The following is a 16,213-nucleotide window of genomic DNA, read 5'->3' on the forward strand; positions in this document are numbered from 1 at the left end:
CCACCTATTTGAATGAAATGTTTGTAAAGGTGTACATATACAACAAAAGATGGTGGTGGATGGTTATATCAGATGAAGGCGTCCCTCTTCAACACATCATCGTGGTGAAGGGAAACGCTTGGGGCTTTAAACTGAATGATTGAAGTGTTTATTGTTGTAAATGTATAGAAAGTGCATATACAACAAAAGGTGATGGATCTTGCCATACACATCCTTCCGCAAAAGTCATGCAGTGGTATGCATACAACCGGAAGTAAAGAATTATTTGGTAAATAAAGACATCTAGCGCTCTCTAGCCATAAATAAATATATGATGCTATTGTTTATAGTTTGGAACGATCTCTTTTCTTTGAGTGGTTATTATTTAGCTTCAGAAACTTCAAAAGTGACAACCTTGGATATCAACGTTCTCTCAAGGTGAAGGCAATGTATCCTTATCAAACACTCATACTAGTCATTAACAATATATAGGAAGTTAAGGATATGCAAATACTCCCCGCGAACTTCATTTCTAATGAGTAAAAAAGTTAGGATAATATTAGTAGCACGTGCGTTATCTTTGGAGGTAATGATAGCACAGCATCTGTTTAGCACTCAAACAAGCGAGCGCCATGCTGATTCATGGCCGAAGTGGTCGATGATTTTGTTTACGTTTCTTCTATAACAATCGCACCAGGCAGAATAACCTTATTTTCTCCATCCTTTCCTCAGTCAAAACACTCTGATGATATCGTGCACACCTATTACTCCGAAATTATTCCGAGGCAAAAAAGAACTACTTTCCATGTTGCATTCTTTCACTTACTCTCGCCACGACCATTCACTTGAAACCAACATGGCAGGTTTCTATGATGATCAGTATTCCCGGTAAGATTGAATATTTTGGCCGACCGTAGATTATCTTTGGGATTATAGATCATGACTCGTGGTGCTTCACAGGCGCGATTACTTGCGTCAACTAGGAATTGGGTTTTCAAGTGGTGTTCCATTCTAGAGAAGGGAAATATTGAGTTGAAAAGATTTGTGTATTCTTGGCGCCTCGAACACCCTCATTCTGCACGGGCAGAACTCCGTGTGTTCGTTCTTGCAGGAACTTGGCATGTTCCGTGGATTAATCAGAATCTCGCTACGGGTAAATTGCCGAGAGTGGAAGGTAGTGTGATTATTTTACGTACGAGCGGGCTAGGTAATGTAGTTTTGGGCATTTACCAGATTGTCAAACTTGTCAAGACACCTTATCAGTTTTGAGGCCACAGGGGATATTTAGAGTACCTCGGGGGTTCATTGCTTATGAATGGAGGCGTGCGTGGGCATGGATGTAATTGTACTAGAAGACAGGCATGGTGGAGTGGCTGTAGGTATTTAACAGATTCTCAAAAGTTGTCCATACACTGTTAGTTTTGAGGACATAGCTATCCTAACTCCCCATGTGTTCCACCATACTGGAGCTAAATAATTGCTGTGGATTATTTAGAGCACCTTGTTGGTTAGAGTCATTGGGGTAGAAGCTACGGTAGTATGGGTCCTGGGTGGTGGGACTGATGTGGTATGTTTGTGAGTATTTACCATATTGTTAAACTTTTTGACACCCTCTAAGTTTTGACGACAACTGGTACAGCAGTTACCACCTCTTCTTGTTATGCAAGGAAACAGTTTTTGTGTGATAATTACTAATTTTATTTGTCTTTAACTCGTGCAGACCAGTACAGTATAATTAGAATGCAATGTTATGCATCCTGTTTTTGTTTGTTTTTTTTATTACCAATTTTTTTGTTTATCATATTAAAATTGACATTAGTATAAGAAAATTATCATGATTTGGATTCATCAAATGTAAGTTGCTTTACCTTTGTAAAACATCTGAGGGTAATTTTCTTGTCTTGGTCCATACCCAACTTAGTGATAAACCTATATTTTTTTCATTCTTTTGACTGTGATTTGCTCCATTTTGGAAACAATCAGTTTCTGAGGTACACCCCCTCCTTTCTGACTGAATTACAAACCATTTCTGGCATTAACCATCCCAGATGCCTACTGTACCTAACCAAGACCCAAAGTAATCCAATCCTAACCAAAACAAACTCCAGCTGTACCTAAGTCATCAGCCTCACATTCCTAAAATAACAAGCAGGAATGGGAGCGCACTTGCAGCTCACAGAGGTCGTGGCTTAACAGTTGCCAGGTAACACCGCATGATTGGCTAGAGTACATCATATGACTTGCCCTGGTTCCAGGTAGCTAGGTTAAAAATTGTTAAACTGTCTCCATTATTATTGACTTCCAATGGAGATGTTGCAGAAGAAATGGTGCTCCTACTGACAAGATATAAATATAGCTAAATATAGAGGTTTGATTGTGAGTTTAAATTAAAATAATGCCAGTTTGTGTGGTCCTAATGTTTAGAATTATTTCCAGCCTTTAGTTGTGGGATGTAACATTCATGTAATTTTAACTTATGTATGCCTAATGTACAGAAAAAAGAAAGTGCTGTTATGTTTGCATATTTATTGTGTGCTATTCCTAAGTTTTAGAGGACATTGAAGTACAGTGTATAATTCATTCATTCATTGCCAGATGCCATGTATCCCAAACGGGGTGGTCAAGGGCTTAGAGTTAATTGTTTTACAGGGAGGGGCACTAATCCTCCACCAACCCCACTTGGCACGTAGGGATGCCAACAGCATCTGGTGTTCCCAGGCGGTCACCCATCCAAGTACTAACCAGACCCAACCTTGCTTAACTTCGCTGATCGGACGGGAAGCGGTGTACTCAACGTACAAAATCAGATGGAACCTCAGCCTTTTCTTTACCCCACCCCTTTTTATGGGGAGGGGGGCAATTGAGTGTGTCATCCTTGTAGTCTTAGTCACTCTCTTACTGGCGCCATCTAGCATTGTCCATAGACCCCACTGCAGTTATCCTCATATTCTGTGAGGAATATGCATAAACTTGATTTCTTCACTTCAGAGCTCATCTTGTTGGAAAATTTGGGTTGAAGAAATTTAAGCAAACATTTTAAGAACTGCATGCATTACTGTTTAGAATTACCTTGGAGTGTGGTATTGTAAATGATAACTGTATACTCTTGAACTGCATTCAGCTGTGGTAATCATTCAACACTTGTTCAGACCCACATTCACCAAGGATCTTAGCCAGTTCTTGAATAATGAGCATTAACAGTGAATCATAAGAAATACTGTAATTTTGATTTGTTGCATTTCACAGTAGTGTGGTTTTGAAGTGTTTGGTAGTTATACTGAAGTTTTATGAATACAGCACAGTGCCTGATGTAGTAAGTTGATCTTTGTTGAGAAGTAGTTAACATTGTGTGGGTGAGGGTGTGTGTGTGTGTGTGTGTGTGTGTGTCCTTAACCTGCGGCTTCCCGTCGACATGAATTAACGTCCACGTGTTTTTGTCACTGCCAATCCCGTTGACGTTCATAAACGCGAATCAATTGCAAGGTCCCTAATTTGCACAATTTTCAATTTTTGCGAGTGATTTTTGGTACATATACACGGGACACCTTCCTGTACAAGATGCCAGGCAGGGACAATGCCTTACCCAGCATGACCTCCCCCCCCCAGCACGCCATTGTCTCAGTAATTCACCAGTTACCAGTGACCTGGCCAGTAAAGCCATGTCATGCCATGGTACGAAATTCAGGGCTAGAGTGATTCCCCAATCGATGACAATGTGGAGGACAAACTTTATATAGCATTAGAGGAAGAAACAGTCAGAAATGATGATCAGGTAATGTCGCCAAAAATGGTCAGGTATGTTGATGTGTTTCATGAGTGAAACAATGCTTATAATGCCTATATTACTGTGTGAAAACCAATATACTCTTGTACTACATATAAATTCGTACCAATAAATGAATGAATACCATTTATGAGTGGTGTGGAATGATTACACTCCCATAAAACTCGTTTTCTTTGGAGCCAGCCTGATAGAAAACACAGTAAGGTGAGGAGGTACTGCTACCTGTTTCGAGTATTTTAAACCTCAGGTGAGCAATTTCTCTCTGATTTTTCGATGTTTCTCACCAAAAGCGGAGATTTGAGCCCAAAAAAAAAATCCAAAAATGGTCGGGATTGGGGGAGTCAGTGGTGGAAAAGTGGTCGGGATGGGGGCGGGTTAAATGTCAGTGATGTTGATATGATAATGAATAAACAGTGAATAAAGGCCGGTTCGCATGGGCTAAATTGTGGCCATTTTTTTGCTGATTGTGGGGAAGGGAGTGCCAATTTCAGCATTTCTTCTGGAAAGGTGTTCAAACGTACGGAGAATGCAGAGGCTGGAACACAGCAACAGTGTTGACGAAGATGGACCATCATACTTGTACTAGGTGCGCAGCCTTTGCTCATACGCCATGCCTACTTCAAGATGAACCCTCACGGCTGCGATTTAGTTCATGTGAACCGGCCTTTACTGTCACACAGCTTTCCGGTGGCTCCAGGGGCCAATTGCATAAATTTTCTTAAGCATAAAATCATGTATAAGATCCCTTATGTATACCTTTATCTCATATAATCATACTTTTATACTCATTCTCATACCAGATACACCCAAACTGGAACGAATGTTAAAGTGAGAGTAAACACACAAGATGTTGTATTTGTCTTTGTTCCCAGTGCATTACCCTGCTTGGTGCTACCATTTTAATCAGCCGGGCCTCTGTCTCCTGATTTTGGCTAAAAAAGACTGACATGGTCTCCCTATCCCGGCAAAAAAAGTGGCCACGATTTAACTCGTGTTAACCAGCCTTAATTGCAGTACTGAACAGTAATCATTTAATACTGCAGAATACTTCATGTTTGCAAAGGAAAACTGAAGTTGTGCATCTAGAAACTGCTGCTTCTCATTAGTACTGTACCACATACCACAACTATCAGACTGGGCCACCCTCAGCTGTTTAATATACCCAGTATATTACAGCTGTATATGAGAGAGAGTGAATAATAGACAGGGGGAAAGAGAGTGAATGAGAGGAGGGAAAGAGACTGAATGAGAGAATGGGGGAAAGAGAGTGAATGAGAGAAGGGGGGACAGAGAGTGAATGAGAGAAGGGGGAAAGAGAGTGAATGAGAGAAGGGGGGAAAGAGAGTGAATGAGAGAAGGGGGGAAGAGAGTGAATGAGAGAAGGGGGAAAGAGACTGAATGAGAGAAGGGGGGACAGAGACTGAATGAGAGAAGGGGGGAAGAGAGTGAATGAGAGAAGGGGGGAAGAGAGTGAATGAGAGAAGGGGGAGAAGAGAGTGAATGAGAGAAGGGGGAGAAGAGAGCGAATGAGACAAGGGGAGAAGAAGACATTATACCTTTCAGCCCAAGGATGTGCTTTTTGCTAAATTCCTTTCTTCCTTAAGCCACGTCATGGTAGGCAGTTTTAATTAGCTCAGCAGGTTGAAGAATTAGAATTACAATCCTTCAAGGAAAAACCAGCAGCACATAAAATAGAGATATATTACATTTGTATTTTATGTCTCCATTTGTCTTCTTGTAGTAGATATTTGTTATACTAAAATATGTTTATTGTATTTCATATTGTGATGGATTTCATCGTCTCATCATCCCTCCAACTTCTACTGTGTATCATCTAATACTGGTAAGTGTAAAAAAGTAATTACCTTTCCATAGTACTGTATTGTATATGGTTTTACAGTTTATTACAGTAATCCCCATAATACAGCAGAATCAGTGGCAAGAACTGAACACAATCCCCTAATGGTAGGTGGAATAGAATGCTAGAGTTAACCCAACCATTAGAGAATTAGAAAGATTTTTTATGTACAGTACAGCTTTAGATTGATTTATACCTGAAAATCAATTATAAAAAATACATATAGAAGAAAACCATGTATAGGTATCATGACCCATGCTTGAGGACTTAACTTGGACCTTGTAGGGTGATCAGCACCTAAGTTTTTTGTCCTCATAATGAAATTGCCATATATTAAAGGACCACTTTAAAGGTTGCTGATGCATTGCTTTAGGTCAGTTTATGTGTATGGTAATAAAGCATGAAGATTTATTTATTTTTCGTATGTAATTGTGATGCATAGGAGTTCGTTCAGATTTACATGGCTGTTAGAGATCTTATGCGTCTCAGATTTCATTTTCCCAACAGTTCCCAGCAACTGTAGGGAAGCAGTTAGCTCTGTTTAGCCTTGCAGTCCATAGAAAACATCAGCTGCATCATGGCCAACCCCAGTACAGGTATTCCTTAAGGGAAGACATGGCATTATTCTTAGGGTTGAGTGGATCAGACCAGTTAAATTTGAATATCATACATTTTTATTACTGCAAAACTTCAGTTGATATTGATCTGAAAATTTGTATTCCCCTATTTAAGCATACCCATATACATACACAACAGGAATATTATTATTATTTTATTTTTTTATTTTTTATTTTTAATTTTTTTTGAGGGAGGGGTTGAGGCTTGTGGAAAAATGCTTAACTTCATAACATTCTCCATGAACCAGTAAGACCCATCATCATCATCACTGGGACCTCCTTTCCCACCCAAGGGCAGGATGAGGAGTAGCAATGTCCAGACAGCCCAAGTTTGCCCAGCCCAATGGGCCATGCTTCCATTCACTCATCATTCAAGCCCCTGGAATCCTGGCTGTATCGGATACACCAAAAACATTTGCCACTTGCTGTAGCTTTACATAAATGTATCCGATTGAGTCAATCTGGATGCTGCCACGTTAAAAGGGGCACCAGTAAGACCCAAAAAAAAATAAAAGAAAAACAGAAATGTAAAAATGCTATATATTTCTGTACATGGGATGGGTTGATTTCCCTAAGTGTCTGTTTAAAGACTACTCTGTTGTACTAAACAAATGCTCCTCTCTTGTGGCAGAATCATTCATGATGGCAACAGTGGAGGTGGTGGTGGCGGCGGACGATACAATGATAGCAGCCGAGGATATGGTGGTGGTCAGCGCACTCGTAAGGCCCTGCCCACAGAGCCCCCATACACAGCATTCGTTGGCAACCTCCCACAGGGTATCGTTCAAGGAGATATTGACCAGGTCTTCAAGGAGCAGAGGGTAGGTGAAAGCTACACTTACTGCATTGTACATTTTTTAGTGCTGTAAACAGTACACTAGTCCTGAAAGTCTTTAATGCCACAGCTACATTTATATGTTGCCTGATTTCCATATATCGTTTCATTGCATAATAAATTGCAGAAATATTGCCTTTAAAGTTCCTTTGCTGCTAGTAAAATTTGTCCACTTTCCCCAGTTACATTGAGTTATATTGAAAAATTCTGATAAATTTGGAACATGTACTTGACAGAGTGAAGAAAATGAGTTTGGTTGAGGGCAGCCAAACTGCAGAGGACTGGGTGATATGAAGGTGCTTTGTTTGTGATGACCCCTTATGGGATTAAGATGTCCGGCTGTAGGTAGTAGTGGTATGCAGACTAATTGCTGTGCGGTATCGTATTTGGATATTGTAACCTCTTGGATCCAGTGCCATTTCATTGGTTTCTCTTGCTTCCTCTAGATGGCTTCATTATATTCTAGTGATTCTTATTCTTCCTACCTCCAGATGGGAGATCATCTCCAATGAAGGGGTCAGAGAAAGCTATATCTACCAATCAAGTTTGAAAAGTTTCCTAAACTTAACAAAGTAATCTGGATATGGCACAATAGTATAAAGAAGCATCAAAAGATATTGCATAATAATTTTGTGTGTTGTTGTTGATCTACTCCAGTCTGTCTGGCTGGGCAGACCCATCAACTGCAGCCAAATAACAGCCCCTGCAGAGTTGTCCTGTGTAGTAAACTGATGTTCTCTTGTGGCTGACAGTACCACACCACATTTTGAGGTTGCAAGGAATAGTGTGGAGGTTTGGTTCCTGGATGGATACCAGTACCACATTTGTGTCCCTCTACCAAGGTAACAGGGGCACCACTAGGCTCCACTGCATCCCATTATTGGTTATATGGTTACCACCCAAAATTGTAAATGGTTTCCTGGAATACAGAATTCATTAGGCTTGTCTCAGTGTAATTTCATAACTTTTTATTGATCGTAAAAGAGGCAGTCATGTTAGCTTTGGCTTTTCTAAACTTGTCCCATTTCGGGTCATGTCCAGTGCTTTGAAATAATGTTGTTCTGGTGCCAGGCTCAGCAGTTTGAGTCTGGTGGGATGCAGACTGAAGTTACTCCTCATGCAGTCCACCATCCACTTTTCAGGGCATAGGGAGGAATTTAAGGGGCATTTGTAACTCTTCAACTGGGAAGCAGAGGTTTGGTTATATTGTTACCACCATGTGAAATTTTCCATCTGAAATAAATATGAACCATGATTAGAATAGTGATAATTTGTTGTCTTGCAGTTAAAGTGGCACATTTGACAATCATGTTTGTTATTTCAGGTGCGGTCTGTAAGATTGGTATTTGATAATGACACTGGAAAATTCAAGGGATTCTGCTATGTGGAATTTGAGGACGTCCAAAGTTTAGAGGATGCCTTGGCCTTTGATGGCGCTCTGTTTGTAGATAAAAACATCAGAGTTGATATAGCAGGTAGGTTACAGCATGTAATTATTTATTTTTTTTATCAATGTGTTTGTTTCATATTACCTATGAAGTTAACCTCCTCAAAAAAAAAAAAAAAAAAAAAAAAAAAGAGAGAGAGAGAGAGAGAGAGAGATCTTAATGTCTGAGGTGGAGCCAGGATTCCAAAGGCTTGAACGGTGTGTGATTGAGTGTGATACTCTATTCACTGAATTTATTTTTTTATCATCATCACATCCGGACTTTTCCCACTCTACGGCTGGGTGAGGAGTAGCAGCATCCAGACAGCCAAAGTCTTCCCAGTTCAATGGGCCACACTTACATTCACTTACCATTCATGCCCATGGACTCCTGTGCCCCTATTCAAAAACGTTCCTAGGAAAGTCCTAAGAACTGCTCTCAGCTGGGACCGTGTCTTGGGAATCGATTCATAAGCACTACCTAGAACGTACATGGCAATTCCTACCCAGGAATTTTCCGAAGTCCCAGACTTAGGAAAAGTGCTAACTGTAGCAATATTTTTTTCCGAAAATGCAGTTTTTGGCCAAGATAGAGAGATATATTATTTAGTAAAATACTCTAAGTCACAAAATGATTATAGAAATAATGTAGGTGGATTTCTTGATGAATGTAAGTATCTATTTTCCAGTTATATTTTCTTTTTTCTGTGGACGCTAGGCTATCGTGTATTGTAAACATACAGACGGCGCGGGAGCATTCAACCTCCTAGAAGAATGCACCCCGGTGGAACCTCTCGGTTTTCAAACATTCTTTTAAGTCCACTTTCATTGAGTATCCTAGCATCATGCACTGACCCTGGCCACTTGGCCAAACAGTTAATAATTCTGTACTTGGCATCAAAAACAACTTGTACATTAATGCTATGATACCGCTTTCTGTTCACATATTCTTCTTCAAACTCTTTTGGGGCTATTATTCTCTCATGTGTCCCATCAATTGCTCCAACCACCCTGGGGAAGCCAGCAATCTCCATAAATTCGATTTTTTTCCTTTGTAGTTCTTGGGGGTCTGTGGGGAACTTCAAGAATCTACACATTATTTCACGTCTGTAGAACGCATTTAATGTCTGTGAGATAACTCTGCTGACTGTAGGCTGTGAGGGTCCCAAATCATCACTGCTGCATAGTTGCATTTTACCTGTGGCCAAATGTCTCAACAAAATGATCACTTTCATCTCCGGGGTAAGTGCCTGGTTCCTCTCAGATGGACTTTGCAGGACATCTCTTACCAAGTCAGTAACAAAAATAATTCCTGCACGATCCAAACGGTATCTGCTTATCAGTTTCTGCATCACTTAATTCATTCAACACGTCCCTACATGGGCGAAAAGTTCTCTGCTGACACCTCGGAGCTTGTTGTTGTTCAGTTTTCAGATCCTAGGAATATTCCCAAGTCGTAAGTCACCTCCTGGCTACACCTAAAATCTCCGTGTCTTAGGACCAGTCCTAGGACGTGGGAGCGTTTATAAACAAGTCCTGCGACTTGGGATCAGTTCCTGCGACTTGCGACTAATTCCTAGGTCCCAGGACCTTTATGCATACGGGCCCTGGTTCTATCTGATAGGCCAAGGCATCACCATTTACTGGAGCTTCACTTGTACCTATCTGATAGTCAGTCCGAATACTGTCATGTTAAAAAGGGGTGCCAAACCCCTGGTCATGCGCTTCTGCTCACAATATTCATCTAGTCAGCTCGATCTCCTGTCAGCCCATAGCCTCACCAACTTCCATATCTCACTTCCCCACACAGTCATCCACCATATCCCTCCACCTTCTCCTTGGCCAGTCTTACCTCCTCCCTCCGTCAGATTTGTTCAGATATACATTTTTCACCACTCCATTGTCATCCATTCTCTCCAAATGACCATATCGTCTCTGTACACTCTTCGATTCTGGTGTCCACAGATTTCCTAACTCTGCATCTTTCACAAATCAAATTATTCCGTATCCAGTCCACGCTTTGCACTCCACTTATGTTCCACAGTCCCATCTCCACTGCTCTTACTCTTGACTTTTCATTTTCATGCCACACCACAGTCTCACACATGTATGCAACAGTTGGTACTAACACTCCATCATGTAAGCCTTAGGCAGCTGCAGCACTGAAGCTTCTGTTTCTTATCAAGGCCTTCATAGTACTTTCCTTCCTTGTGTCACTCTGCTTTCCATTACTTTTGCACATTTTCCTCTTTTTTCTATCACTGTACCCAGGTATTTGAACTCTCATACCACTTGCAGTCTCTTTCCATTCACTGTAACATCACACTGGGAGCCACCTTCTCTCTGAATAACCATCACTTTATTCTTTTCTGCATTTACTCCGAAGGCACGATGCTCTCAGACATCCATAAAACTCCAGTAGTCTACCAAGCTCTTGTCCGGTATTTGCAAGTACAGTATCATAGTACTGCATCATCAGCATACATCAATTTGAGATATTCCATCCTTCACCATTTATTACCAGTGCCATCCCTCTCTCCATTACACATGTTTTTACTTCTCTCATCATCCCATCCATATATATATTGAATAACCATGGGGACATCACACAACCTTGTCGTGCTCCCACATTGATCATGAACCGTTTACTGTATTTACTGTAGTTGCCCGTTTGCCCTTACATGTGCCCCTCTAACATTGTAGAAACTCTTAACGGCACCTAGCAACTTACCATCTACACCGTACATGCGCAAAACCTTCTACAGTTCTTCTCTGTCTACTTTGTTGTATGCTTTTTCCAGATCCTTAAATTCCATAAATGCCTTAGTCCTTCTCAGAAGCCCTCTCCACCATCTGTCTCACTGCAAATATATGATCCACACATCCTCTGCCACTCCTAAAGCCACTCTGTTTATCACTTACTAGGAATTCTGATATCTCTCATACTTTCTTTATAATAATTCTTCATTTACCTTCCCTATAACCCTCAGTAGACTTATGCCATGATAATCTTGCACTCACTTTGCTCTGCTTTATTTTTGTGGAGGGGTACGGTCACAGCCTTTTCCACTGTACTGGCACAGTTTCACTCATCCATGCCATCTTGCGTATTTCCAACAAGCACTTCATTCCCCTCTCTCCACTACACTTAATTATGTCTGCATACGCCTGATCAACATTAGCTGCTTTCTCATTTTCAGCAGTTTCACAGTGTTCTTCATTTCTGTGAGTGTCATGTTTCCTGGCACTGGATTCCTTCTCTGCACATCCCCAGAACCAATTGTGTTTACAGCCGCTCTGCTCTCATCATTCCCATTCATCAGGCTTTCAAAATATCCTTTCCATCTGGTCCTTACTTCATCCCAGTAGGTTAATAATCTGCCACTTACATCGTTCACATTTTCTCAGTTCTTTCCACTGTCACCTCTACATTTCCACAAGTCCTTCCAGAATAACTTACTATTTTCAGTGTTATTTGCATTCATTTTTCTTCCAAGACCATCTTTTACCTCCTCCTTTTTCCTCTCCACTAGTCTCTTTACATGCTTCTTGCTCTCAGTATATTCAGTTCTTACTTCAATTTGAACCCCCTGTCCTGTATCCACTCTAGCCACTTCTTTTCCTCCATTATTGTCTTAACTTCTTCATCTTTCTCCTGGTTTTTTGGACCCTACTTTACCTCATCCTTAGGGAGGAAAATGGTCAGGATGAGTTTCTAATATTTCTAGGGGTGGTTGGGGTTTATTGTTCACGTAATGCCACTCAGGGATGAGTGAGGATGGTCACTCTCATCTTAAATGTCAGGACCAATTGCCTAGACTGGGGTTCCTACGCTCCTCATGGGGCAACGTAGGATTAGATGATGGATGGATGGCTGAAGACCTTCACTACTTGTACAGTTATGCAGTATGGTACTGGTTATTTCTGCTAGCTTCCTTCAGATGATATTCAGCTTTGAAATGATGTTTAGCAGTTAAAGGAGGAGAAGGCTATATGTGTTTAGCCCCTTCTGTTTGACAAGTCACTTCTAATTTTAATATAATTTTCTGGTAGTACCAAGAACAAGACATGACCTACAGTATGTGATTCAAGGGATTAATGTTCTTTAAATAAATGAAATATATCTTACCTTCTTTCCTCAGTCCCTTACAGTAAGTGAACATTTCTCAATGTGTCACTCTGTACTACTCAGCTAATTGTCTTCCAGTTTCTTATCTTAGCATTTCCACCTCTCACATTTTATAGATAGACCTTAAATTTGCCTTACAGGGTATTAAGAAATAGGTCTTTATGGGGAGAATCAGTGCTTTAATTGGTTCCAGGGAACCAGACACTGATTGAAAACCTTGTGGAGTGTTGAGTTACAGAGTGAGAGCATTACAAGTCAGGAAAGAGAGGTTTGGATAATGATGGAGATATTGTGGGTAGTAGCTGTTATTGTGTGGGATGATGATGATGGTGGTGGTGATATTTTCTGTGGTTGCTGTTATTATATAGTGAATCCCAATGTAGTTTTGCTTTCCAGAGTCAAGGCGAGGTGACCGAGGTGGCGGGTTTGACCGAGGACGTGGCAGAGGTGGTCGGGGGGGTGGCAGAGGGGGTGGGGACATGAATGACTTTAGGGGAAGGCGAGATGGACCTGATGACTATGGAAGTAAGTCAGATGACCTTAGGGGAAAGTGAAAACATTGTTTACAGTGCCTGACAGGGTCTTGAGAATGCCTCTTTCAAAAAGTTACCCCAGAAGGGTTTATGTGCAAGGAATGGTTAGGTTTACTGCCCACAGAAAACCTTTCAGGGGCAAGTAAGGCTGGTCACTCTCACCCTAAATATCAGAACTTGATAGCTTAGCCCTAGACTCCTGATGTGGCAAAAAGGATTCAATGATAGATATAATCTCTGTAAACTGAGGAAAACTGATGGATCAACTCTAGGTAGCAGTGGAAGTTCAGTGTGTATTTTTCATTTACTGAGGACTTAATAGAAAAGGGGGTGGGGGGTTGCTTATCATGAGGGTATTCTATATATCATTGGATTGTGTTCCTAGCAGCTATGGAGATTTCATAGAACTGTTTCATCAACTGTTTTGCATCTTGAAAGGCTTGCATGTCACTGATGTAAATAAGGTTAATATTTAATCAGTAGGTAGTAGATGAATTGCAGCCATCGGTTATGGGAGGCATTACTATGAGAGTGAAATGTAGCCACTAGCTAAGTAACCAGCCACACAGTCTTCACTCTTAGGCAAAGAACATTCAACCTCAAGTACAGGCACCTGCCGATCCATCTTCTGAGTAACTGTACTATGGGTCACAAAAGTTTCAGTGCATGATGTGTGTGAAACATTTGGGAACACTGAACATTGGTCACTGAAAAACTGTTTTAATGTCCGACATACCACACATTTGGTAGCCCTGATGTCAGAGGGTGTCATACTGTATATCACCAACTTGCAATATCCTCATGCAAACATATACCAGATGTTATGTTTATAAAAACGGACGTTGTTAATACACAGTGAGATGATGTTCAAATGCTTTCGGTAGGCATTGGACACCCCCTGTGCACCAGTACTTTTTGTGACGCATAGTACATACTGTAGAGTTCAAGCTGAGACTCTGACATTGTTAAAAATTTTATTTCGCATTGCAAATTTCTTTTTTACCAGCAGCTTCCAGCACCTGTTTGGAAGAAATTGTCTGGTTCTGGCTTTGAAATAATTGTCTGGTTCTGGCATTTGTTTTAGTTTCCAATCCATAGAGAACATCAGCTGTACCATGGCTAACCCCAGTAAAAGGTTTTCTTGAGAGGAAACATGGAGTCATTTCTAAATTAGATTAGATTAAGTAAATAATGTAATAAAGAATATTGAAATAGGCAAAAGAAACCTCTGGGGAAGAGATGTTATGAAGCCTCCTGTGGCTTGTACAGTGTGGCCCATTTATGAGTTAATAGAGAGGGAAAAAAAAAAAAAATGCCAGGTAACAACAGTGATACGCTTTGTTTCCCACCAGGTCGGTACAGAAGAGAGGATGACCGAGGGAACCGTGGTGGTCGAGGTGGTTATAGTAGTGGAGCTCCAGGTGGTGGGAGATATGGCGGCGGCGGCGGTGGTGGCTTTGATGATCGGGGTAGTGGTGAGCGGGGCGGTTATGCAGGTAGAGGAGCCAGGCCAGGTGGAGGTGGACCAGGAGGGCGTGGTGACGGATACCCTAGACGGGACCGCAGGGACAGCGACCGGTCCCGCAACTTTGACGAGTTCAGAGAGCCAGACCCGGGTGGAGTTATGGGTCATCCACCCTAACTTGGAGATTTGCGTCCTTTTGTGGCTTTGTCTGGTAGCTCAGTGGTAGAGTGAAACAGTACTACAGCTTTGTATCCTATTCACTTCACTTCATTACCAGCATCATATTTTTGAATTAATCTCGATACAGCTCCAAGAGCAGAGTATGCATCTTTTCTATAGCACTGCTGTGTGACTATCATCTTATTCTTGTTTAATCTTTAGTGCTGCTCGGCTCTCATTATAAAGGGCTAGTAGGTTTAAAATAGTTATACTGGAATGGGTATAGCTGATAGGGTAAAGATAATTTGCAAAGTGAATTGGTCATGCACAATGTAAGATCAGTTGGCTTGATACTAAGCAAGTTGAATTGACCAGAATGTCAGGAAAGGGGATAAACAACAAAGGCTTACACTATCCATATATACTTGTGATTAAAATGGCCATAGTCACTTGTTGATTTGTAATATTAGAGGTGTAATGATGGTGGTGGTAATGATGATAATTATGGTGACCTAGCACATTGTGTAATTTCAGAGGAACTGTCGCAGAGACCACGACTAAAACTGCTACCAAGGACCAAAAAGGACCCGGTGAACCAGATTGCGGAGACTTCACAGACCAACAGTATATTTGGTGGAGCAAAGCCACGAGGAGAATATAAAGCCAGATGTTGATAAGGCGTAAATGTACCTGTCTCCTTTTTTCTCCATCTGTATGTTCAGGTATGTTGGCTGATGTTTAGCTTTGTACAAGTTCACATACTGTATTTTGGTAGAATGGTACAGTATATCTTTTAAAATTTGCAGGGGTTAGGATCTTCAAACCTTGCAGTACCTCTATGTGATGTCACCAATGAGCACCAGAACAAGGCATGAAAATTTCTGCTGTTAGCATGAAGTGATGTATGTTTCATTTAGCCACTGGGCAGCAAGGGATATACATTATTGCAGAATGTGGGCTAAAGTAGCATTTTCCCCTCCTTTCACTGATCCACCTGGTGAACAAGCCAACATCTTTTCTATCCTTAATGACCTTGAGCAGCTTGTACAACACCACCCAATCACACACTGCCATCACAACAACAGACACCATACCCTCAAACAAACAACAAGCAAACACTCCCATCCATCACTTTTCACAAGTCAGCCATCTAAACCCCCATCCCGAAGACCGACATATCATCCGACGTAAGAGACAGTTCGCCACAGACCCAGACTACGCACCTTTCACTTACAACCAAATGAAACACATCATTAACAACCTTAACCACTGATCTGCCTGTGGACCAGACAACATAAGCAACATTCACCTTAAACATCTTGGACCACAAGACATACAAGCATACACCAACATATCAAACTACAGCTACTCACACAACATAATACCCAACATCTGGAAGCATGGCATTATCATCTCTATCCTTAAACC

The 16,213-nt window shown here is 41.2% G+C and overlaps 1 protein-coding gene and 1 pseudogene across 1 annotated transcript; one reads left to right on the top strand and one right to left on the bottom strand.

Moving 5' to 3' along the window:
• Positions 1–835: 835 nt before the first annotated feature.
• Positions 836–15,432, top strand: LOC145390313 (eukaryotic translation initiation factor 4H-like; the record flags this gene model as incomplete). Its single annotated transcript, XM_080265283.1, has 6 exons — positions 836–867; positions 6,891–7,059; positions 8,398–8,548; positions 13,025–13,153; positions 14,514–14,777; positions 15,320–15,432. Coding segments are annotated over exons 1-6 (858 nt in total), but the record flags the coding sequence as incomplete, so codon positions are not given.
• Positions 2,673–2,791, bottom strand: LOC145390314 (5S ribosomal RNA; annotated as a pseudogene).
• Positions 15,433–16,213: the final 781 nt, after the last annotated feature.

This window comes from Coenobita brevimanus, unplaced genomic scaffold (genome assembly GCF_032717465.1).
Source record: "Coenobita brevimanus isolate Jiangsu-jjx unplaced genomic scaffold, ASM3271746v2 jjx.HiC_scaffold_486, whole genome shotgun sequence".
Classification (NCBI taxonomy): domain Eukaryota; kingdom Metazoa; phylum Arthropoda; class Malacostraca; order Decapoda; family Coenobitidae; genus Coenobita; species Coenobita brevimanus.